Below are 22,615 nucleotides of genomic sequence, written 5' to 3' on the forward strand. Positions count from 1 at the left end.
AAAATGGCCGCCCAAGGTGGCTGCTGCCCAAGATGGCCGCCGCCCAAGATGGCTGCCGCCCAAGATGGCCGCCAGCCAAGATGGCCGCCCAACATGGCTCCCCAAAATGGCTGCCCAAGGTGGTTGCCAAGTGGGGCTACCTAAAGGGGCTACCTAAAATGGCCGCCCAAGATGGCCACTGACCAAAATGGTTGCCCAAGATGGCCACCACCCAAAATGGCCACCAGCCAAGATGGCCGCCCAACATGGCCGCCACCCAAGATGGTTGCCCAATGTGGCTACCTAAAATGGCCGCCCAAGATGGCCACTGACCAAAATGGCCGCCCAAGATGGCCGCCCAATGTGGCTACCCAAGATGGCCGCCGCCCAAGATGGCCGCCCTTCATGGAACCCAAGGATCCCTCCCCTAATCCCTCAAATCCCACTTTATTACACCCCTAATCCCAGATAATCCCCCTCATCCTGCCCATAATCCACTAATCCCACACCTAACCCCAGATAATACCCCTAATCCTGCCCATAATCCCCCTAATCCCACCCATTGTCCCCTCCAATCCCACAAAATTCCCTTAATCCTGCCAAAAATCTCCTTAATCCCCCCCTAATCACACCCCTAATCCTATATAATCCCCTTTATCGTGCCTCTAATCCCCCCGGTCCCCCCAACATTGCCTCATCCCACATCATTCCCCTAAACCCGTCTAATTGCACTCCTAATCCCACATAATTCCCCTAGTCCCACTCATAATCCCTTTAATGTCACCCATTATCCCCACTAAACTCGCCTAATCCCATCAAATTTCCTAATCCCGCCAATAATCCCCCAAATACCGTTTTATTACATCCCTAATCCCACACGATTCCCTAATCCTGCCCAGTATCCTCCCTAAAATGAGCTAATGCTACCTCATTCCCCTAATCCCCTGCCCCTAACCCCCTAATCTCGCCCCTACTCCTCTCTAAAATCACCTAATCCCACACTTTTCCCCTAATCTCGCCCCTAAACCCCCTAATCCTGCCCTCTAATCCCCAATCCCGCCCCTAACTAACCTTAATCCCGCCCCTAATCCCCATAATCTCGCCCTTAGTCCCTCTAATCCCTCCCCTCATCCGTTTACCCGACCCCTATTCCCCCTAATCCCGCCCCCTAATCCCTTAATCCACCCTCCTGCAGACGTGGTGGGCTGTACAGACCCCGAGGAGTGCCAGCGCGCCTGCGGCTCCCCCGTGGGCTGCTCCAACGTGGCGTATCCGCGGCTTGTCCTCACCCTGCTGCCCCCCGGTAGGATTATGGGATTATCAAGGGTTATCAGGGGATTATCGCTGGTAATTGAGGGTTATTAGGGGATTATTAGTGGTAATGGGCATTATTAGGGGATTATTAGTGGATAATAGGGGATTAATAGCGGATTATTAGTGGCTAATAGGGTATTATTGGGGGATTATTAGTGGTAATTGAGGGTTATTAGGGTATTATTAGTGATAATCAGGGATTAGGGGATTATTAGTGGTAAATAAAGGGTTATCAGGGGATTATGGGTGGTAATCGAGGATTATCAGGGGATTATTAGTTGTAAACGAGGGTTATTATGGGATTATTGGTGGTAATCGAAGGTTATTGGGGGTTAATAGTGGTAATTGAGAGTTATTAATGGATTATTAGTGGTAATTGAGGGTTATTAAGGGATTATTAATGCCTATTAAGGGGTTATTAGATCTATTAATCCCTAATTAGCAGCCATTAATCCCATATTATTGGCCTTTAATCCTATATTAGCAGCCATTAATGACAGATTAGTGTCCAACAATCCCATATTAGCGGCCATTAATCCAGACTAGCGACTATTAATCCACATTAGAGTCCATTAAAACCAGATTAGTGGCCAGTAATCCCATATTAGAAGCCATTAATGCCACATTAGTGGCCAACAGTACCAGATTAGAGGCTATTAATCCAGATTAGTGGCCAATAATCCCTCATTAGCAGCCATGAATACAGATGAGCAGCATTAATCCCAGTTTATCGGCCATTAATACGGATTAGAGGCCATTAATCCCACAGTAGCGTCCAATAATCCCAGATTAACGGCCGTTAATCCCATACTAGCGGCCATTAATCCCACGTCAGATGCCATTAATCCCATATTTGAGGCCATTAATCCCATATTAGAGGCTATTAATCCCACATTAGAGGCCAAGAATCCCATATTAGAGGCCATTAATCCCATATTAGAGGCCAAGAATCCCAGATTAGAGCCCAAGAACCCCAGATTAGCGGCCATTAACCCCCGTTTATGACCTCTGTGGCCCTACCGGAGGCCCGCCACGGCGGGTCGGGGGCTCCCTAATTAGCGGCCGGCCTAATTAACGCCGCCCCACCCCCCCGGCAGGGCTGCGGGGGCTGATGCTGGCGGCGGTGCTGGCGGCCCTCATGTCCTCGCTGGCCTCCATCTTCGCCAGCGCCAGCGCCATCTTCTCCCTCGACGTCTACCAGCGCCTGCGGCCCCGCGCCAGCCAGCGGCACCTGCTGGTGGCCGGCAGGTGGGGACGGGGGGACGGGGGGGGGGGACACCGGGGGGACGTGGGGACACCGTGGGGACGCCGTGGGGTCACGGGGACGCCGTGGGGTTGTGGGGAGAACGTGGGGCCACCATAGGGCCATGGGGACACCATAGGGCCATAGGGCCACCTTAGGGCCACCATAGGGCCATGGGTCCGCCATAGGTCCATAGAGCCACCATAGGGCCACGGGGCCACCACAGGGCCACCATAGGGCCATGGGGACCACCATAGGTCCATCGGGGCTCCAAGATGACACCACAGGGCCATGGGGCCACCACGGGGCCGCCACGGAGTCACAGGGCCACCGTAGGGCCCTGGGGGCCACCCCAGGGCCATGGGGCCACCACAAGTCCATAGGGATACCACAGGTCCATGGGGACACCATAGGGCCACCATAGGGCCACAGGGACACCACGGGGACACCACAGGGCCATGGGGCCACCATGAGGCCACCATAGGTCCAGAGGGCCACCATAGGTCCACGGGGCCACCATAGGTCCAGAGGGCCACCACAGGTCCACGGGGCCACCACAGGGACACCATAGGGCTATGGGGCCACCATAGGGCCACAGAGCCACCATAGGTCCAGAGGGCCACCACAGGGCCATGGGGCCACCACAGGGCCACGGGGACACCACGGGGACACCATAGGGCCATGGGGCCACCATAGGTCCATAGGGCCACCATACGGACACGGGGCCACCATGGGGGCCGCCATATGGCCACGGGGACACCGTAGGTCCATGGGGACACCACTGGTCCATGGGGACACCATGGGGCCACCATAGGGCCATGGGGCCACCATAGGGCCACGGGGACACCATATGGCCATGGGGCCACCATAGGGCCACGGGGCCACCACAGGGCCACAGGGCCACCACAGGGCCACCATAGGGCCATGGGGCCACCATAGGTCCAGAGGGCCACCGTAGGGCCACGGGGCCACCACAGGGCCACAGGGCCACCACAGGGACACCATAGGGCCACGGGGACACCATAGGTCCATAGGACCACCACAGGGCCACGGGGACACCATAGGGCCACAGGGCCACCACAGGGACACCATAGGGCCATGGGGCCACCATAGGTCCAGAGGGCCACCACAGGTCCACGGGGACACCGCAGGGACACCATAGGGCCACAGGGCCACCATAGGTCCATAGGGCCACCATAGGGACACGGGGCCACCATGGGGGCTGCCATAGGGCCATGGGGACACCACTTGCCCATGGGGACACCATGGGGACCACCATAGGTCCATAGGGCCACCATAGGGCCACGGGGACACCATATGGCCATGGGGCCACCATAGGGCCACGGGGCCACCACAGGGCCACAGGGCCACCACAGGGCCACCATAGGGCCATGGGGCCACCATAGGGCCACGGGGCCACCACAGGGGCACGGGGCCACCACAGGGACACCATAGGTCCATAGAGCCACCACAGGGCCACGGGGCCACCATAGGGCCACCTTAGGGCCATCATAGGTCCAGAGGGCCACCATAGGTCCAGAGGGCCACCTTAGGGCCACCATAGGGCCACCGGGCCACCATAGGTCCACGGGGCCACCTTAGGGCCACGGGGCCACCACAGGTCCACGGGGGCCACCACAGGGCTGCCATAGGGCCATGGGGCCACCATAGGTCCAGAGGGCCACCACAGGGACATGGGGCCACCATAGGGCCATAGGGCCACCACAGGGACATGGGGCCACCATATGGCCATGGGGCCACCATGGGGCTGCCATAGGGCCATGGGGCCACCATAGGTCCATAGGGCCACCACGGGGCCATCATAGGTCCATAGGGCCACCATAGGGCCATGGGGACACCATATGGCCATGGGGCCACCACAGGGCTGCCATAGGGCCATGGGGACACCATAGGGCCACGGGGTCACCATAGGTCCATAGGGCCACCACGGGGCCACCATAGGTCCATAGAACCACCACAGGGCCACGGGGCCACCATAGGTCCATAGGGCCACCATAGGGCCACCGGGCCACCATAGGTCCACGGGGCCACCATAGGTCCACGGGGCCACCATAGGTCCATAGGGACACCATAGGGCCATGGGGCCACCACAGGGCCACCACAGGGCCACCATAGGGCCACAGGGCCACCACAGGTCCACGGCCAACCCTCGACCACGGCCAACGGTGGCCGAGGAGGTGCCACCGGAGGGGGGGGGGGTGACGCCGGTGTCCCCGCAGGCTGTGGATGGTGGTGCTGGTGGCCCTGAGCCTGGCCTGGCTGCCGGTGGTGGAGGTGGCGCAGGGCGGGCGCCTCTTCGACTACATCCAGGCCGTCGGCAGCTTCCTGAGCCCGCCCGTCGCCGCCGTCTTCTTCCTCGCCATCTTCGTGCCCCGCGTCAACGAGCCCGTGAGCGGGGGGGGGGGTGGGGGTGGGGGGGGGGAGCGGGGAGGAAGAGGAGGGGCCCGAGGGGTTGGGGGTGGTGATGAAGGACCCACCCCCAAGGGTCCCGGGAGGAAGAGGAGGGGGCTCGAGTGGCTGTAGGTGATGAAGATGAGGGAGCCAAGAGGCCGTGGAGGAAGAGGAGGGACCCAAGTGCCCGTAGATGATGATGATGATGATGATGAAGGACCCAAGTGTCCATGGAGGAAGAGGAGGGACCCAAGTCTCTGTAGATGATGATGAAGGACCCGAGTGTCCTTAGATGATGAAGATGAAGGACCCTAGTGTCCATGGAGGAAGAGGAGGGACCCAAGTGTTGTAGCTGATGATGAAGGACCCGAGTGTCCGTAGATGATGAAGATGAGGGACCCAAGTGGCCGTAGATGATGATGAAGGACCTGAGCGTGCATTGATGATGATGATGAGGGACTCAAGTGCTCATAGATGAAGATGAGGGACCCATGAGTCTGTAGATGATGATGATGAAGGACCCAAGCGTCCTTAGATGATGAAGATGAGGGACCCAAGTGTCCATAGACGATGATGAAGGACCTAAGTGTCCATAGATGATGATGATGAAGGACCCAAGTGTCCGTGGAGGAAGATGAGGGACCCAAGTGCCTGTAGATGATGATGAAGGACCCGAGTGTCCTTAGATGATGAAGATGAGGGACCCAAGTGTCTGTAGATGATGATGAAGGACCCGAGTGTCCTTAGATGATGAAGATGAGGGACCCAAATGTCTGTAGATGATGATGAAGGACCCAAGTGTCCATAGACGATGATGATGAAGGCCCCAAGTGGCCATGGAGGAAGAGGAGGGACCCAAGTGTCCGTAGGTGACGATGAAGGACCCAGGAACCCAGGGGTTCAAGCTGGCCTCAGGGGGACCCGGGTGGCACCGAAGGGGACCAAGGTGTCCGGGTGGCCACCAGGGGACCCAAGTGGCCTCCATGGGACCAAAGTAGCCTCCAGGAGACCCAAGTGGCCTCCAGGAGATCCCAGTGACCTCCAGAGGACCCAAGTGGCCTCCAGGGGACCCAGGTGGCCTCCAGGGGACCCAAGTGACCTCTGGGAGACCCAAGTGGCCACCAGGGGACCCAAGTGGCCTCCAGGGGACCCAGGTGGCCTCCAGGGGACCCAAGTGACCTCTGGGAGACCCAAGTGGCCACCAGGGGACCCAAGTGGCCTCCAGGGGACCCAAGTGGCCTCCATGGGACCAAAGTAGCCTCCAGGAGACCCAAGTGGCTTCCAGGAGATCCCAGTGACCTCCATGGGACCCAGGTGGCCTCCAGGAGACCAAAGTGGCCTCCGAAGGACCCAAGTAGCCCCCAGGAGACCCAAGTAACCTCTGGGAGACCCAAGTGGCCACCAGGAGATCCAAGTGACCTCCAGGAAGGACCCAAATGGCCTCCGTGGGACCCAAGTGGCCACCAGGGGAGCCAGGTGGCCCCCATGGGACCCCCCTGCCCCATCTCCTACCCCTCCCCCCCCCCCCAGGGCGCCTTCTGGGGCCTGGTGCTGGGCCTGGTGCTGGGCCTGGTGCGGATGGTGCCCGAGTTCGTGCTGGGGACGGGGACGTGCGAGGCCCCCGGGCGCTGCCCGGCCTTCATCTGCGGCCTCCACTACCTGCACTTCGCCATCGTCCTCTTCCTCGCCACCTGCGCCATCGTCATCGCCGTCTCGCTCTGCTACCCGCCCATCCCCCGGCGGCACGTGAGTGACGTGGGGCGGGGGGGGGGGGGGGGGGGGGACACGGGGAGGGGGAGGGGCGTGGGGAGGGGGGAGAGGGACACGAGTAGTCATGGAGGAAGAGGAGGGGCCCAAGCGTGGGTAGATGGTGATGAAGGACCCAAGAGTCCATGGAGGAAGATGAGGGACCCAAGTGTCCGTAGATGATGATGAAGGACCCAAGTGTCCATAGATGATGAAGATGAGGGACTCTAGTGGCCATGGAGGAAGATGAGGGACCCAAGTGTCCGTAGATGAGGAAGATGAGGGACCCAAGAGTCCATGGAGGAAGAGGAGGGACCAAAGAGTCCGTAGATGATGAAGATGAGGGACTCAAGTGGCCATGGAGGAAGATGAGGGACCCAAGTATCTGATGATGATGAGGGACCCGAGTGTCCGTAGATGAGGAAGATGAGGGACCCAAGAGTCCATGGAGGAAGAGGAGGGACCCAAGAGTCTGTAGGTGATGAAGGACCCAAGTGTCCATGGAGGAAGATGAGGAACCCCAATGTCTATGGAGGAAGATGAGGGACCCAAGTGTCAGTAGATGATGAAGATGAGGGACTCAAGTAGCCATGGAGGAAGATGAGGAACCCAAGTGTCCATAGATGATGATGAAGGACCCAAGTGTCCGTAGATGATGAAGATGAGGGACCCAGGTGTCTGTAGATGATGAAGGACCCAAGTGTCCATGGAGGAAGATGAGGAACCCAAGTATCCAATGATGAAGATGAGGGACCCAAGTGTCCATAGATGATGAAGATGAGGGACTCAAGTAGCCATGGAGGAAGATGAGGAACCCAAGTGTCCGTAGATGAAGATGAGGGACCCAAGAGTCTGTAGATGATGAAGAGGAGGGACCCAAGTGTCCATGGAGGAAGATGAGGGACCCAAGTGCCCGTAGATGACGATGAAGGCCCCGAGTGCCCGTGGAGGAAGAGGAGGGACTGGGGAACCACGGGAGGAAGACGAGGGACCCAGGTGACCATGGTGACACCGCCCCCCCCCCCCCCCCCCCCCCCCATCCTCTCGTCCCCAGCTCCACCGCCTGGTCTTCAGCCTCCGGCACAGCCAGGAGCCGCGGGACGACCTGGACAAGGAGCCGCCCCTGGACGGGGACGTCCAGCTGCAGAGTAAGGGACACGGGTGGCCGTGGGGACACCACGGGTGGCCCTGGGGACACCAAGGGTGGCCTTGGGGACATCAACTGTGGCCTTGGGGAAAGCTTGGGTGACCTTGGGGACGTCAACGGTGGCCCTGGGGACATCAATGGTGGCCTTGGGGACATCAGTGATGGCCTTGGAGACACCTTGGGTGGCCTTGGGGACATCAGCATTGAGTTGGGGACACCAACAGTGGCCATGGGGACATCAACGGTGGCCTTGGGGACATCAGCGTTGACTTGGGGACATCATGGGTGGCCTTGGGGACATCAACGGTGGCTTGGGGACATCAATGGTGGCCTTGGGGACACCTTGGGTGGCCTTGGGGACATCAGCATTGAGTTGGGGACACCAACATTGGCCTTGGGGACATCAACGGTGGCCTTGGGGAAACCTTGGGTGACCTTGGGGACGTCAACGGTGGCTTGGGGACATCAATGGTGGCCTTGGAGACACCTTGGGGACATCAGCGTTGACTTGGGGACACCATTGGGTGGCCTTGCGGGCATCAACGGTGGCTTGGGGACATCAATGATGGCCTTGGGAACACCTTGGGTGGCCTTGGGGACATCAGCGTTGACTTGGGGACACCAACAGTGGCCTTGGGGACACTATGGGTGGCCTTGGGGACATCAGCAGTGGCTTGGGGACATCAATGATGGCCTTGGAGACACCTTGGGTGGCCTAGGGGACATCAACGTTGACTTGGGGACATCAGCGTTGACTTGGGGACATCATGGGTGGCCTTGGGGACACCACGGGTGGCCTTGGGGACATCAACAGTGGCTTGGGGACACCTTGGGTGGCCCTGGGGACATCAGCACTGACTTGGGGACACCAACATTGGCCTTGGGGACATCAACGGTGGCCTTGGGGACATCAACGTTGACTTGGGGACATCAGCGTTGACTTGGGGACATCATGGGTGGCCTTGGGGACATCAATGGCGGCCTTGGGGACACCTTGGGTGGCCTCGGGGCCACCACGGGTCCAGGTGGGACCCCACGGCCACGTCGCCCCCGTTCCTCTTCCAGACGTGGAGGTGGAGCCAAGCGGCCAGGGGGCGGAGCCAAGCGGCCAAGGGGCGGAGCCGAGCGGCCAGGGGGCGGAGCCTGGCGGGCAAGGGGCGGAGCCTGGCGGGGCGGGGGGCGTGGCCAAGTACGTGGCCCCGCCCCCCGAGGACCCGGTGTGGGGCCGGGTGGTCAACGTCAACGCGCTGATCATGACGGCCGTCGCCGTCTTCCTCTGGGGCTACTTCGCCTGAGATGCCCCAAAATCGCCCGGATCGAGCCCGAAAACGCCCCGAAACGCCCCCCCCAAAAGCCTCTCCCGAAAAAAAGCCGCTCCCAAAACGTCCCCAACGCCTCAAAAAATGGCCCCGAAACGGCCCCGAAACCCCCCAAAAACGCGACGTCGAGAAACGTCAAAAAAAAAGAATGACCCCAAAATTCCCGTAATTGGCCCCAAAGCGTCAGGAATACCCCCCAAAAAATCCCCCCAGAGCTACCGCGGAAATTTAAAAAAAATGACCCAAAATGCTGTTATCGCCTCCAAAATCCTCAAAAACGCCTTTTGGCCCCTAAAACGCCCTCCAATTCTTCAAATAAAGCAAAAACACCCAGAAACGCAGCCACAACGCGCTCAGAAACCCCAAAACATCTCAGTCTAACCCCAAAACGCTCCCGAAATCCTCTCAAAGCGCTTACGAACCCTCGAAATGTCCTAAAAGCCCCGATTCGCCCCAAAACCTCAAATGCGTGTCCCAAATCCGATGAAATCCCCCCCGAAATGCTCCAAAACACCAAGGCTCCCCCGAAATGCCCCAAAACCATCCCGAACGACCCCAAAAAACCGTCCTCGAACTTCGCTTTTTTGAAAACGGCCGGAAGGGGGAAAAAGAGAAAAAAAAAATGCAGATTTTTGTAAATCACCCCCAAAACCGGGGAAATTTGATCCCATCGTCCAAAAAAAGCAAGTTTCGCTCCCCGGGCGCCGTTTTTGGGGCCGTTTTAGGGGAAATAAGGCGCGGGGGGGTGGGGTGGGGCGTGGTCAAGGTGGGCGGGGCTTATCCTCCGAAGCCCCGCCCTCCAGCCCCGCCCAGTCGAGCCGCCATTCGTCGGGGGCCAGCTGGTGCCGGTGCGTCAGCCAACCGGCGTTGGCCAAGCCTGTGAGGGGGCGGGAAGGGCGATGACGTCACGGCGGGGCGATGACGTCACGCTGGGGTGATGACGTCATGGTGATGACGTCATGGTGATGACGTCATGGTGATGACGTCATGATGATGACATCACGTACCGCGTAAGAAGGCGGGGCCGAGGGCGGTGTCCCACAGCCGCGAGCTCTCGGCCACCGCGGCCCACGGCACCGAGCCCGGCGCTGGAGGGGGGACAACGGGGGATGGGGGGGGACGTGTCGCCGGCGGGGACCCCGAAATCCCACCCCAGGACCCCAAAATCCAACCCTGCGACCCCCGGAAATGCCATCGGGACCCCAAAAAACGTCCCCGGGACCCCAAAAACCCAACCGCGCGCCCCAAAATGGCCCCAGGGAGCCCCAAAACCAAGCCCAGGAACCAGCAAAGCCGCCCCAAAACCCATCCGAGAACCCCAAAATCTCACCCCGGGACCCCAAAATCCCACCCCAGGACCCCCAAAATGTCCCCAGGACCCCAAAAACCCAACCCCGCGCCCCAAAATGGCCCAAGGGAGCCCCAAAACCAAGCCCAGGAACCAGCAAAGCCACCCCAAAACCCATCCGAGAACCCCAAAACCATCCCGGGACCCCAAAATCCATCCCGGGACCCCAAAACCACCTCTGGGTTCCCCAAAATCATCCCAAGGACCCCCAAAACAACCTCAAGGACCCCCCCAACCCCCCCCAACCCCCCAGGACCCCCCCAACCCCCCCAGGACCCCCCAAACCACCTCGAGGACCCCCCCAAACCACCCTAGGGATCCCCCCAGCCGCCCCCAACCCCCCCAGGACCCCCCCAAACCCACCCCAAGACCCCCCGAGGACCCCCCCCCCCCCCCCCCCCCCGGCACTCACGGCAGCGGCGCAGGCGCTGCTGCAGGCGGCGCAGGGCAGCACCCATGGGTGCCCCCGGGGGCAGGTCGGGGCCCAGCAGCTCCTCCAGCAGCAGGGCGTGGGCGCAGGCCCGCAGGGGGGCGTCGGGGGGGGCCCCGTGCCGCAGCCCCACCCCCACCCAGCCTGGGGGGGGGGGCGGGGAACCCATCGTTAATTGGGGACCCCTCCCCCGTTGGGATGGAGACCCCCCTATTGGGTTGGGGACCCCCCCGTTGGGTTGGGGACCCCCCCACTGAGTTGGGGACCCCCCCGTTGGGTTGAAGACCCTCCCTATTGGGTTGGGGACCCCCCCATTGGGTTGGGGACCCCCCCATTGGGTTGGGGACCCCCCCTTTTGGGGTTTGAGACCCCCCCCGTTGGGTTCGGGACCCCCCAGATGGGTTGGGGACCCCCACATTGGGTTGATGACCCCCCCCCCCGTTGGGTTCAGGACCCCCCAGTTGGGTTGGGGTCTCTCCATTGAGTTGGGGACCCCCCCGTTGAGTTGGGGACCCCCCCATTGGGTTGAGGAGCGCCCCCCTCATTGGATTTGGGACCCCCCCGTTGGGTTGGGGACCCCCCTATTGGGTTGGGGACCCCCCCGTTGGGGTTGGGACCCCTCTCATTGCCTTTGTAGACCCCTACGATGGGTGGGGGACCCCAAATCCGGGGACCCCCCCCCAGACTGAGGACCCCTCCCCAATTTGGGGACCCCCCCCTTAATTTTGGGGCCCCCCCCACAAATTTCGGGACCCCCACCCCAAAACCGGATCCCCCATACCCCAAAACCAGAGCCCCCCACCCCAAAACCGTAGCCACCACCCCAAAACCGGAGCCCCCACACCAATTTAGGGACCCCCCCCAGACTGAGGACCCCTCCCCAATTTGGGGACCCCCAATTTCCCCCCCCCCCCATAATTTCGGGGCCCCCACCTCGGCTGGGGCGCAGCACGATGACGTAGTCGCGGGTGCCGCACTCTACCGCCTTCCTCAGCTCGGCCTCGCTGTGGGGACAAATTTGGGGACCCCCCACCCCGATTGGGGACCCCCACCCCGATTTGGGGACCCCTCCCCGATTTGGGGACCCCCCCCCAGACCCCCGATTTCCCACCCCCAACCCCCCTCCTCCTCACCTCTTGACCAGGCGGTGCAGGGGGGCGCCCAGGTGGAGGCGCAGGCGGGTGCCGAAGCCTGGGGGGGACGTTGGGGGGCATTGGGGGGTGTTGGGGGGGGGTTGGGGGGGCGTTGGGGAGGTGTTGGGGGGTGTTGGGGGGGCGTTGGGGGCATTGGGTTGGGGGGATGTTGTGGGGTGTTGTGGGGCCGTTGGGGGGGCGTTGGGGGGGGGTTGGGGGGCGTTGGGGGGCGTTGGGGGGGCGTTGGGGGGGGGGGGTGTTGGGGGGCGTTGTGGGGGCGTTGGGGGGGGTTGGGGGGGCGTTGGGGGGCGTTGGGTGACACTGGGTGACACAAGGGTAAGGTTGGGTGACACCGAGTGACACGGGTGACATTGGGTGACGCAAGGGTGTCACTGGGTGACTTTGGGTGACGCTGGGGTGATACTGGGTGACGTTGGGTGACGTTGGGTGACACTGGGGTGACACTGGGTGACATAAAGTGTGACATTGGGTGACACAGAGGTGACATTGGGTGACATTGGGGCACCAGGTGACACAAGGGTGACATTGGGTGATGTTGGGTGACACAGGGGTCACACCAGGTGACGCTGGGTGACACCAGGTGACAAAAGGGTGCCGTTGGGTGGCACAGGGGTGACACCGGGTGACACAAGGGTGATGTTGGGTGACACAAGGATGAGGACAGGTGACGTTGGGTGACACAGGGGTGATACTGGGTGACGTTGGGTGGCGTTGGGTGACACCAGGTGACAAAAGGGTGATGTTGGGTGACATGAGGGTGACACTGGGTGACACAGGGGTGATACTGGGTGACGCTGGGTGACGCTGGGTGACGCGGGGGTGACACTGGGTGACGCTGGGTGACACCAGGTGACAAGGGGGTGACGTTGGGTGGCACAGGGGTGACACCGGGTGACACAAGGGTGACGTTGGGCGACGTTGGGTGACGTTGGGTGACATTGGGTGACACGAGGCTGACATTGGGTGACACAGGGGCGACCTTGGGCGACGCTGGGTGACACGAGGGTGGCACTGGGGGACGCTGGGTGGCACCGGGTGACAGGGGGGGTGATGGGGGGGTGACATCACGTGACAAGGGGGGGGGTGACATCACGTGACCCCGGGGCGACGCCCCCCACCCCCACCCCCGCCCTCACCGGGCAGCAGCGGCTCGCGGGGGTTGACCTCCTCCGGGCCGGGCACGCTGATGACGTCAGCGGCGGGGGGCGTGGCCGGGGGCTCGTGGGCGGGGCTCGGCCGCAAGGCCCCGCCCAGGGCGAGGCGGAGGCGGGGCCTGTTGAGGGTGGGCAGGCGGAGGGCCCCCACCGCCCCCACGTTGCAGCCCAGGTGGGCGCCCACCAGCAGGGCCACCAGCACCCAGCTCAGCCTGCGGGGGGGGGGGGGGGGCGTTTCCCATCAGCCCCCGGGGCGCGGGGCCCTGGGGGGGGTCCCCGCCCCTTCCCATCAGCCCCCGCGGCGCCCCGATCCCAGCAGCCCCTGCGGTTCCCCCGCCAATCGCTGAGCTTCTCCCCACGGGCCGAAACGAAAGTGAAAGCACCAAAACGAAAGTGAAAGTCCTCCCGTATCCCATCAGCCCCTGGGGCATGGAGCCCTCCCATGAGCCCCTGGGGGTCCCCCACCCCTTCCCATCAGCCCCTGCGGCTCGCCAGCCAATCGCTGAGCGTCTCCCCATGGACAAAAACAAAAGTGAAAGCACCAAAACGAAAGTGAAAGTTCTCCCGTATCCCATCAGCCCCTGGGGCACGGAACCTTCCCATGAGCCCCCGGGGGTCCCCCGCCCCTTCCCATCAGCCCCTGCGGCTCGCCAGCCAATGGCGGAGCCTCTCCCCGTGGGCAGAAATGAAAGTGAAAGACCAAAACGAAAGTGAAAGTCCTCCCATATCCCATCAGCCCCTGGGGCACGGAACCTTCCCATGAGCCCCCGGGGGTCCCTGCCCCTTCCCATCAGCCCCTGCGGCGCCCCGATCCCAGCAGCCCCTGCGGTTCCCCCGCCAATCGCTGAGCTTCTCCCCACGGGTCGAAACGAAAGTGAAAGTCCTCCCGTATCCCATCAGCCCCTGGGGCACGGAACCTTCCCATGAGCCTCTGGGGCTCCCCGCCCCTTCCCTTGGCGAGGCCCCGCCCCCTCCCTAAGCCCCGCCCACCAATCAGACCACGCCCCTTCTTTAGGCCACGCCCACCAGACAGGCCACGCCCCCCTAAGCCCCGCCCCCTCACCAGGGCCGCCCCTCCAGCAGGGGCAGCAGCAGCAGCGCCAGCGCCAGGCCCACGGCGTTCACCAGCGTCTCCTGCCCAGTATAAACCAGTAAGGACCAGTAAGGACCAGTATAGACCAATATGGACCAGTACAGACCAGTATGGGCCAGTACGGACCAATACGGGCCACATACAGCTCCCAGTAATACCAGTTGCCTTCCCAGCGCTCCCAGTAGGAACCAGTCCCCCTCCCAGTTCCTCCCAGTATGAACTGGGTCCACCCCCCAGTGCTCCCAGTACCAGCCAGTTGCCCCCCCAGGTCCTCCCAGTGCTCCCAGTTCCCCTCCCACTGGTCCCAATATGAACCAGCTGCCCTTCCAATACCTCCCGGTGCGCCCGGTTTCCCTCCCAGTGCTCCCAGTATGAACTGGTTCCCCTCCCAGTTCCTCCTAGTTCCCATCCCAGTGGTCCCAGTTTGAACCAGCTGCCCTCCCAATAACTCCCAGTGCTCCCAGTTCCCTTCCCAGAGCTCCCAGTTGCCCTCCCAGTACTCCCAGTATGAACCAGTTCCCCTCCCAGTTCCCCCCAGTATGAACCAGTTCCCCTCCCAGCGCTCCAAGTACTAACCAGTTGCCCTCCCAGTGCTCCCAGTTCCCCTCCCAGTCCCTCCCAATCCCCTCCCAGCCCCTCCCAGTCCCCCCCAATCCCCTCCCAGTCCCTCCCAGTCCCGCCCAATCCCCTCCCAGCCCCCCCCAATCCCCTCCCAGTGCCCCCCCAGCCCCTCCCAGTGCCTCCCAGTCCAAACCAGTCGCACCTGGCTGCCGTCCTTGGCGCTCACCTCGGCCGCGTTCTCCCTGCGGGCCTGGTGCACGGCCACGGCTGCCCGCGTGGCCCCGCCCGCCACCGCCACCGCGCTCTGGGGACACCAGTAACACCCAGTGCCTCCCAGTGCCTCCCAGTAACACCCCAGTAACACCCCAGTGACATTCCAGTACCACCATAATGGCACCCCGGTAGCTCCCAGTGACATCCCAGTGCCACCCAGTGGCCCCCGATGGCACCTCGATGCCACCCAGTGCCACCTCAGTGTCACCCAGTGCCTCCCAGTAACACCCAATGCCTCCCAGTGCCTCCCAGTAACACCCCAGTACCTCCCAGTCACACCCCAGTGCCTCCCAGTGCCGCCGCAACGGCACCCCAGTAGCTCCCAGTGACATCCCAGTGCCACTCAGTGGCCCCCGATGGGACCTCAATGCCACCCAGTGCCACCCCAGTGTCACCCAGTGCCTCCCACTAACACCCAGTGCCTCCCAGTAACATCCCAGTGCCTTCCAGTCCCACCCCAGTGCCTCCCAATGCCGCCACAACGGCACCCCAGTAGCTCCCAGTGACATCCCAGTGCCACCCAGTGGCCCCCGATGGCACCCCGATGCCACCCAGTGCCACCCCAGTGTCACCCAGTGCCTCCCAGTAACACCCAATGCCTCCCAGTGCCTCCCAGTAACACCCAGTGCCATCCCAGTGCCTCCCAGTGCTGCTGCAACGGCACCCCGGTAGCTCCCAGTGACATCCCAGTGCCACCCAGTGGCCCCCGATGGCACCTCGATGCCAGCCAGTGCCACCCCAGTGTCACCCAGTGCCTCCCAGTGTCACCCAGTGCCTCCCAGTAACACCTCAGTGCCTCCCAGTAACACCCAGTGCCACCCCAGTGCCTCCCAGTGCCGCCGCAACGGCACCCCAGTAACTCCCAGTGACATCCCAGTGCCACCCAGTGGCCCCCGATGGCACCCCGATGCCACCCGGTGCCACCCCAGTGTCACGCAGTGCCTCCCAGTAACACCCAGTGCCTCCCAGTACCGCCCCAGTGCCTCCCAGTACCTCCCAGTAACACCCCAGTGCCTCCCAGTAACACCCCAGTGCCTCCCAGTGCCTCCCAGTACCACTCACTCCCACCCCAGTGCCTCCCAGTCCCACCCCAGTCCCCCCAGCATCCCTCTGACGTCGCCCCAGTATCCCCCAGTACCGCCCTAACCCCTCCCCACCACCCAAGCCCCGCCCCCTCCACTCAAGCCCCGCCCCCTGACATCACACCCCGCCCCCAGGCCCCCCAACCCCACCCCAAGCCCCGCCCCCCAAGCCCCGCCCACTCCCACCCCAAGCCCCGCCCCCACCCGAGGCCCCGCCCCCCGGCGAGGCCCCGCCCCCTATGACGTCACACCTTGGCCATGGCCGCCGCCCCCAGCAGCAGCGGCCCCGCCCCCCCGCAGCCGGGCGCCAGCAGCTCCAGCACCAGCCCCACGTCGTTGATGACGTCAGCGGCCAGCCTGCGGGGGGCGGGGCCAAGGTCACGTGACAGGGCGGGGCCTCAAGGGGGCGGGGCCTCCGCCCAAAGTGGGCGGGGTTTGGGGGGGGGGGGGTCGCTCACCGCCATTGCTTGGCCTCGCAGTCCAGGGAGGGCCTGCGGGGAGGAGGGACCAGTATGGACCAGTATAAACCAGTATGGACCGGTATAGATCAGTATGGGCCAGTACCAACCAGTATAAGCCAGCATGGTCCAGTATAAACCAATACAAACCAGCATGGCCCAATATAGACCAGTATGGACCAGTGCAACCCAAACCAGTATCGCCTAGAATGGACCAGTACTAACCAGTATAGCCCACTATAAACCACTATAGACCAGTATGCACCAGTACTAACCAGTATAGACCACTATAAACCAGTATAGCCCAGTATGAACCAGTACAAACCAGTATGGACCAGTACGGACCAGCATAAACCAGTATGGACCACCATAAACAAGTATGGCCCAATATAGACCAGTACAAACCAAGCCAGTATAGCTCAGTATGAACCAGTATTAACCACTATAGACAACTATAAACCAGTATGGACCACTATAGACCAGTATAAACCGGTATGATCCAGTACAGACCAGCAGAGATAAATATGGACCAGTCTGGACCGCTACAGGCCAATACAGACCAGTACATACCAGTATAGATCACTACAAACTAATATGGGCCAGTATAAACCGGTATAGACCAGTATAAACCAGTATGAACCAGCACAGACCCATATAACCAACATAGACCACTATAAACCAGTACGGGCCAATATAAACCAGTACAGGTCAACAGAGACCCATACAATCAATACAGACCAGTATAAACCAGTATGGGTCAGTATAAACCAGTATGGGCCAGTAGGCCCCATTGCTCCCAGTAACACCCCAAGTGCTCCCAGTGACAACCAGTCTCACCTCCCAGTGCTCCCAATAATCCCTCCCAGTCCTCCCAGTAACCCCAGTGACCCCTCCCAGTACCTCCCAGTAACCCCCAATGACCCCTCCCAGTGCTCCCAGTAACTCCCAGTAACCACAATGATCCCTCCCAGTAACCCCCAGTACCTCCCAGTAAGCCCAATGACCCCTCCCAGTGCTCCCAGTCCCTCCCAGTACCCCCAGTGACCCCTCCCAGTCCCTCCCAGTCCATCCCAGTGCCCCCAGTGCTCACCCCTGGAGCCAGGCGAAGGCGATGCGCGTCACCATCCCCAGCCCATCTGCGGGGGAACCATTTTGGGGTGAAATCAGGCAATTTTGGGGCACCCCCAAACATTTAATTCAAAATCGCCAAATTTTGGGGTGAAATCAGGCAGATTTGGGAAAAAATAGAATTTGGGAAAGAAATGTGGAGATTTTGGGGTGAAATTGGGGATATTTGGGAAAACTATAGAAATTGGGAATGAATTCTGGGAATTTTGGGGTGAAATCAGGGAGATTTGGGAAAAAATAGAATTTGGGCATGAAATTTAGGGGTGAAATCGGAGAGATTTGGGAAAAACGAGAATTTGGGAATGAAATCTGGGGATTTTGGGGTGAAATCAGGGAGATTTGGGAAAAAAGAATTTGGGAGTGAAATCTGGAGATTTTGGGGTGAAATCAGAGAGATTTGGGAACAAAGAATTTGGGAATGAAATCTGGAGATTTTGGGGTGAAATTGGGGAATTTTGGGGAAAAATTGGGTAATAAAATCAGGGGATTTTGGGGTGAAATCAAGGAGATTTGGGAAAAATGAGAATTTGGGAATGAAATCGGAAAATTTTTGGGGGAGACTTCGGAGATTTGGGAAAAAGAGAATTTGGGAGTGAAATCTGGGGATTTTTGGGTGAAATCAGGTAGATTTGGGAAAAAGAGAATTTGGGAGTGAAATCTGGGGATTTTTGGGTGAAACCAGGTAGATTTGGGATAGAAATGGGGTTTGGGGAGTGAAATCGGAATTTTGGGGTGAAATCGGGAGATTTGGGAAAAAATACAATTTGGGAATGAATTCAGGGGAATTTGGGGTGAAATCAGAAAGATTTGGGAAAAAAGAATTTAGGAATGGAATCGGAATTCTGGGATGAAATCAGGGAGATTTTGGAAAAAGAGAATTTGGGAATGAAATCAGGGAATTTTAGGGTGAAATCAGAGCGAATTGGGAAAAAATAGAATTTCGGAATGAAATTAGGGGATTTTGGGGTGAAATCAGAGAGATGCAGGATAAAAATGGGACTTGGGGAGTGGAATCGGGAGAATTTGGGGTTAAATCATGGAATTTTGGGACATAAAAGAATTTGGGGAGGGGAACCAGGAGATTTTGGGGTGAAAAGGGGGATTTGGGGGTGAAAAGGGGGATTTTGGGGCAAAAATAAAGGTTTTGGGGGTCACCAGATTTTGAAGGGAAACTTCAGTGTTTTGGGGACACTACTGAAGATTTTGGGGTCAAAGCGAGAAAGTGGGAGAGGACGGGGAATTTGGGGTGAAACTGGGGGATTTTGGGGGTGCCGGACCCAATTTTGGGGTGAAAAAGGGGGATTTTGGGGTAAAATTGAAGGTTTCGGCGCCGCCAGATTTTGAGGGGAAACCCGAGCATTTTGGGGACACTACCGAAGATTTCGGGGCCAAAATGAAAAACTGGGGGGGGGAACAGGGGAAATTTGGGGTGAAACCGGGGGATTTTGGGGGTGCCGGAGCCGGTTTTGGGGCGAAAAAGGGGGATTTTGGGTCGACTCACCGCGCAGCACCCAGGTGAGGGTGGCCCCGGTGGCGGTGGCCGCGCTGTCCCCGACCCCCACGGTCTGGAGCACGGCGCGGGTGGAGAGGGTCCCGGTCACGGTGCTGCACAGCGCCTGCCAGTACAAACCAGTAAGAACCAGTACGGACCAGTATGAACCAGTAAGAACCAGTATGGACCAGTATCAATAGCCACTAAGGCCCAGATCTCTTCCAGTAACTCCCAGTGCTCCCAGTAAGCCCCCAGGGTGCCAAAATGTCCACCAGAAAGCTGCACAGCACCTCCCAGTAATGACCAGTAAGGACCAGTACAGGGCAGTATAAACCAGTAAGAACCAATAAAAACCAGTATCAAGAGCCACTAAGGCCCAGATCCCTCCCAGTAACTCCCAGTGCTCCCAGCAAGCCCCCAGGGTGCCAGAATGTCCACCGGGGTGCTGCACGGCGCCTCCCAGTAAGCACCAGTACAAACCAGTAAGGACCAGTATGAACCAATAAGCACCAATAACCCCCGCTAGCAATAACCAGTAAGGCTCTGCTCCTTCCCAATAACTCCCAGTGCTCCCAGTAAGGCCCCAGGGTGCCAAAACGCCCCTCAGGGCGCTGCACAGCGCCTCCCAGTAAGCACCAGTACAAACCAGTAAGAACCAGTAAAAACTAACTTTCTTCTGTCCCTTCCCAGTCCCCTCCCAGTGCTCCCAGTTGCCTCCCAGTGCCTACCAGTTCCCCCAATCCCCTCCCAGTCCCTCCCAGTCCCCCCCAATCCCCCCCCAATCCCCCCCCAACCCCCTCCCAGTCCCTCCCAGTCCCCCCCAATCCCCCCCCAACCCCCTCCCAGTCCCTCCCAGTCCCTCCCAGTCCCCCCCAATCCCCTCCCAGTCCCTCCCAGTCCCCCCCAATCCCTTCCAGTCCCTCCCAGTCCCTCCCAGTCCCTCCCAGTCCCCCCCCAACCCCCTCCCAGTCCCTCCCAGTCCCCCCCAACCCCCCTCCCAGTCCCTCCCAGTCCCCTCCCAGTCCCTCCCAATCCCCTCCCAGTCCCTCCCAGTCCCTCCCAGTCCCCCCCAATCCCGTCCCACCCCCTCCCAGTCCCCTCCCAGTCCCTCCCAATCCCCCCCCAACCCCCTCCCAGCCTCCCCCAGTCCCCTCCCAGCCCCTCCCAGTCCCTCCCAGTCCCTCCCAGTCCCCTCCCAGTCCCTCCCAGTCCCCCCAGCCCCCCCCACCCCCTCCCAGTGCCCCCAGTACCTGCAGCCCGTCCCAGCACTGGTACCGCCCGTAGTCGGCGCTGACGCTCTCGGGGTACCCCTGGGGCAGCAGCAGGCGCTGGGGGGGGGAGGGGGGGGGGTCAGGACCCCAAATCCCCCCCCCCAAAAATTCTGGGACCCCCCCCAAAACCCCCCCCGAGACCCAAAACCCCCCCAAATCCCCCCAGACCCCAAACGTCCCCCCCGGGACCCCCCAAATCCCCCCCCCAGGACCCCCCCAAGACCCCAAATCCCCCCCCCAACCCCCCCCTCCCCCCCTAAACGCCCCCCAAGCCCCCCCCCGGACCCCAAATCCCCCCCCAGTGCCCCCCCAAAGACCCCAAATGTCCCCCCCCAGCCCCCCAATGTCCCCCCAAGACCCCCCCAAATCCCCCCAACCCCCCCCAGGACCCCCCCCAAGACCCCAAATCCCCCCCCAGCCCCCCAAAGCCCCCCCAAGACCCCCCAAATCCCCCCAGGAGCCCCCCAAGACCCCAAATCCCCCCCAAATGCCCCCCAGACCCCCCAATGCCCCCCCCAAGACCCCAAATGCCCCCCCCAGCCCCCCCCAGCCCCCAAATCCCCCCCAAATGACCCCCAGACCCCCCCAAATCCCCCCCATTTCCCCCCTCCCTCCCCCAGACCCCCCCCAAGACCCCAAATCCCCCCCAAATCCCCCCAAGCCCCCCCCCTTCCCCCCTCCCCCCCAAAGACCCCCCCAGGACCCCCCCTCCCCCCCTCCCCCCCTCCCCCCAACCCCCCTCCCCCACCCCCTTGCCCCTCCCCCCCCTCCCCCCCCCCTCCCCTCCCCCACCTCCGCCGCCCTCCGCAGCCGCCCCGCGCCCCCCCCCTCCCCCCTCCCCCTCCCCCTCCCCTCCCCCCCCCCCCGCCGGGAGCCGCCGCAGCCCCTCCCCCCCCCGCCCCTCCCCCCCCCCCCCCCCCCCGGTACCGCGCGGCCTCGCGGCGCCCCCACAGCTCCCGGCACAGCGGGGGGGGGGGCGGCGCCACGTGACCGGGGGGGGCCCTCACGTGACCCGTCACGTGAGCCCCCGGGCTGGGGGGGGGCACCGGCGGCACCGGGGGGGGGGGAGGGGGAGCGGGGGGGGGGAGGGGGGGGGGCCGGGAGCGCGCCGCGGAGTCGCCGCCGCCGCCATCTTGGGAACGGGTCCGGGGCTCGGGGAGGGGGCGCTCTAGGAAGGTCCTCCGGGACTCTATGGTCGCCGGGAGGGCGCTCTAGGACAGAGGTCCTCCAGGTCTCTATGGTCGCCGGGAGGGCGCTCTAGGACAGAGGTCCTCCACGACTCTATGGTAACTCCGCGGACTCTCTAGGAGGGAGGGCCTCCGGGACTCTATGGTCACGGGGAGGCGCTCTAGGACACAGGTCCTCCAGGTCTCTATGGTCACTGCGTAGACTCTAGGAGGGAGGTCCTCCGAGACTCTATGGTCACGGGGTGGGCGCTCTAGGACAAAGGTCCTCCAGGTCTCTATGGTCGCCGCGTGGGCGCTCTGGGAGGGAGGTCCTCCGGGACTCTATGGTCACGGGGAGGGCGCTCTAGGAAGGTCCTCTGGGACTCTGTGGTCGCGGGGAGGGCGCTCTAGGACAGAGGTCCTCCAGGTCTCTATGGTCACGCCGCGGACTCTCTGGGACGGAGGTCCTCCGAGACTCTATGGTCACCAGGAGGGCGTTCTAGTAAGGTCCTCCGAGACTCTATGGTCACGGGGAGGGCGCTCTAGGACAGAGGTCCTCCAGGTCTCTGTGGTCACTGCGTAGACTCTAGGAGGGAGGTCCTCCGGGACTCTATGGTCACCAGGTGGGCGCTCTAGGAGGGCGGTCCTCCACATCTCTATGGTCACTGCCTGGGTTGTATTAGGAGGTCCTCCCCGTCTCTATGGTCACTACGTGGACTCGCTAGGACAAAGGTCCTCCGGGACTCTATGGTCACCGTGTTAGCGTTGGGGAGAATCGAATGGATGTTTTATTAATGTCTCTTAGGTGATGGGTCATACAGTAAAATTAAGCATTGCCAAATGTA

General features: G+C 61.4%; 2 protein-coding genes across 6 annotated transcripts in view; one reads left to right on the top strand and one right to left on the bottom strand.

Moving 5' to 3' along the window:
- Positions 1–9,501, top strand: part of LOC125181592 (sodium/glucose cotransporter 2-like) — a 34,896-nt gene extending 25,395 nt beyond the window's left edge. For 3 of the 5 annotated variants that reach the window (XM_066984448.1, XM_066984450.1, XM_066984449.1), the window contains 6 exons: positions 1,175–1,282; positions 2,391–2,541; positions 4,777–4,945; positions 6,479–6,694; positions 7,749–7,842; positions 8,907–9,501. In XM_066984448.1, the coding sequence (XP_066840549.1) occupies positions 1,175–1,282; positions 2,391–2,541; positions 4,777–4,945; positions 6,479–6,694; positions 7,749–7,842; positions 8,907–9,136 (968 nt within the window). In that variant the 3' untranslated portion in view covers positions 9,137–9,501. The remainder of the gene's footprint in view (positions 1–1,174; positions 1,283–2,390; positions 2,542–4,776; positions 4,946–6,478; positions 6,695–7,748; positions 7,843–8,906) is intronic. The other 2 variants (XM_066984451.1, XM_066984452.1) reach the window with 2 other exon arrangements.
- A 362-nt stretch (positions 9,502–9,863) lies between these two features.
- On the bottom strand, positions 9,864–22,424 carry RUSF1 (RUS family member 1). Its single transcript, XM_066984248.1, has 15 exons — positions 22,347–22,424; positions 21,397–21,636; positions 20,584–20,661; positions 19,343–19,457; positions 17,804–17,849; positions 16,714–16,746; positions 16,507–16,612; positions 15,103–15,204; positions 14,310–14,380; positions 13,229–13,458; positions 12,072–12,129; positions 11,872–11,942; positions 10,921–11,082; positions 10,168–10,248; positions 9,864–10,037 (listed from the first exon to the last, which is right to left on the bottom strand). Exons 1-15 carry the CDS (start codon positions 22,422–22,424, stop codon positions 9,922–9,924), a joined length of 1,587 nt encoding a protein of 528 aa, XP_066840349.1. The 3' UTR covers positions 9,864–9,921.
- Between the last annotated feature and the right edge of the window lie 191 nt (positions 22,425–22,615).

Source organism: Anser cygnoides, chromosome 28 (genome assembly GCF_040182565.1).
Source record: "Anser cygnoides isolate HZ-2024a breed goose chromosome 28, Taihu_goose_T2T_genome, whole genome shotgun sequence".
Taxonomy (NCBI): domain Eukaryota; kingdom Metazoa; phylum Chordata; class Aves; order Anseriformes; family Anatidae; genus Anser; species Anser cygnoides.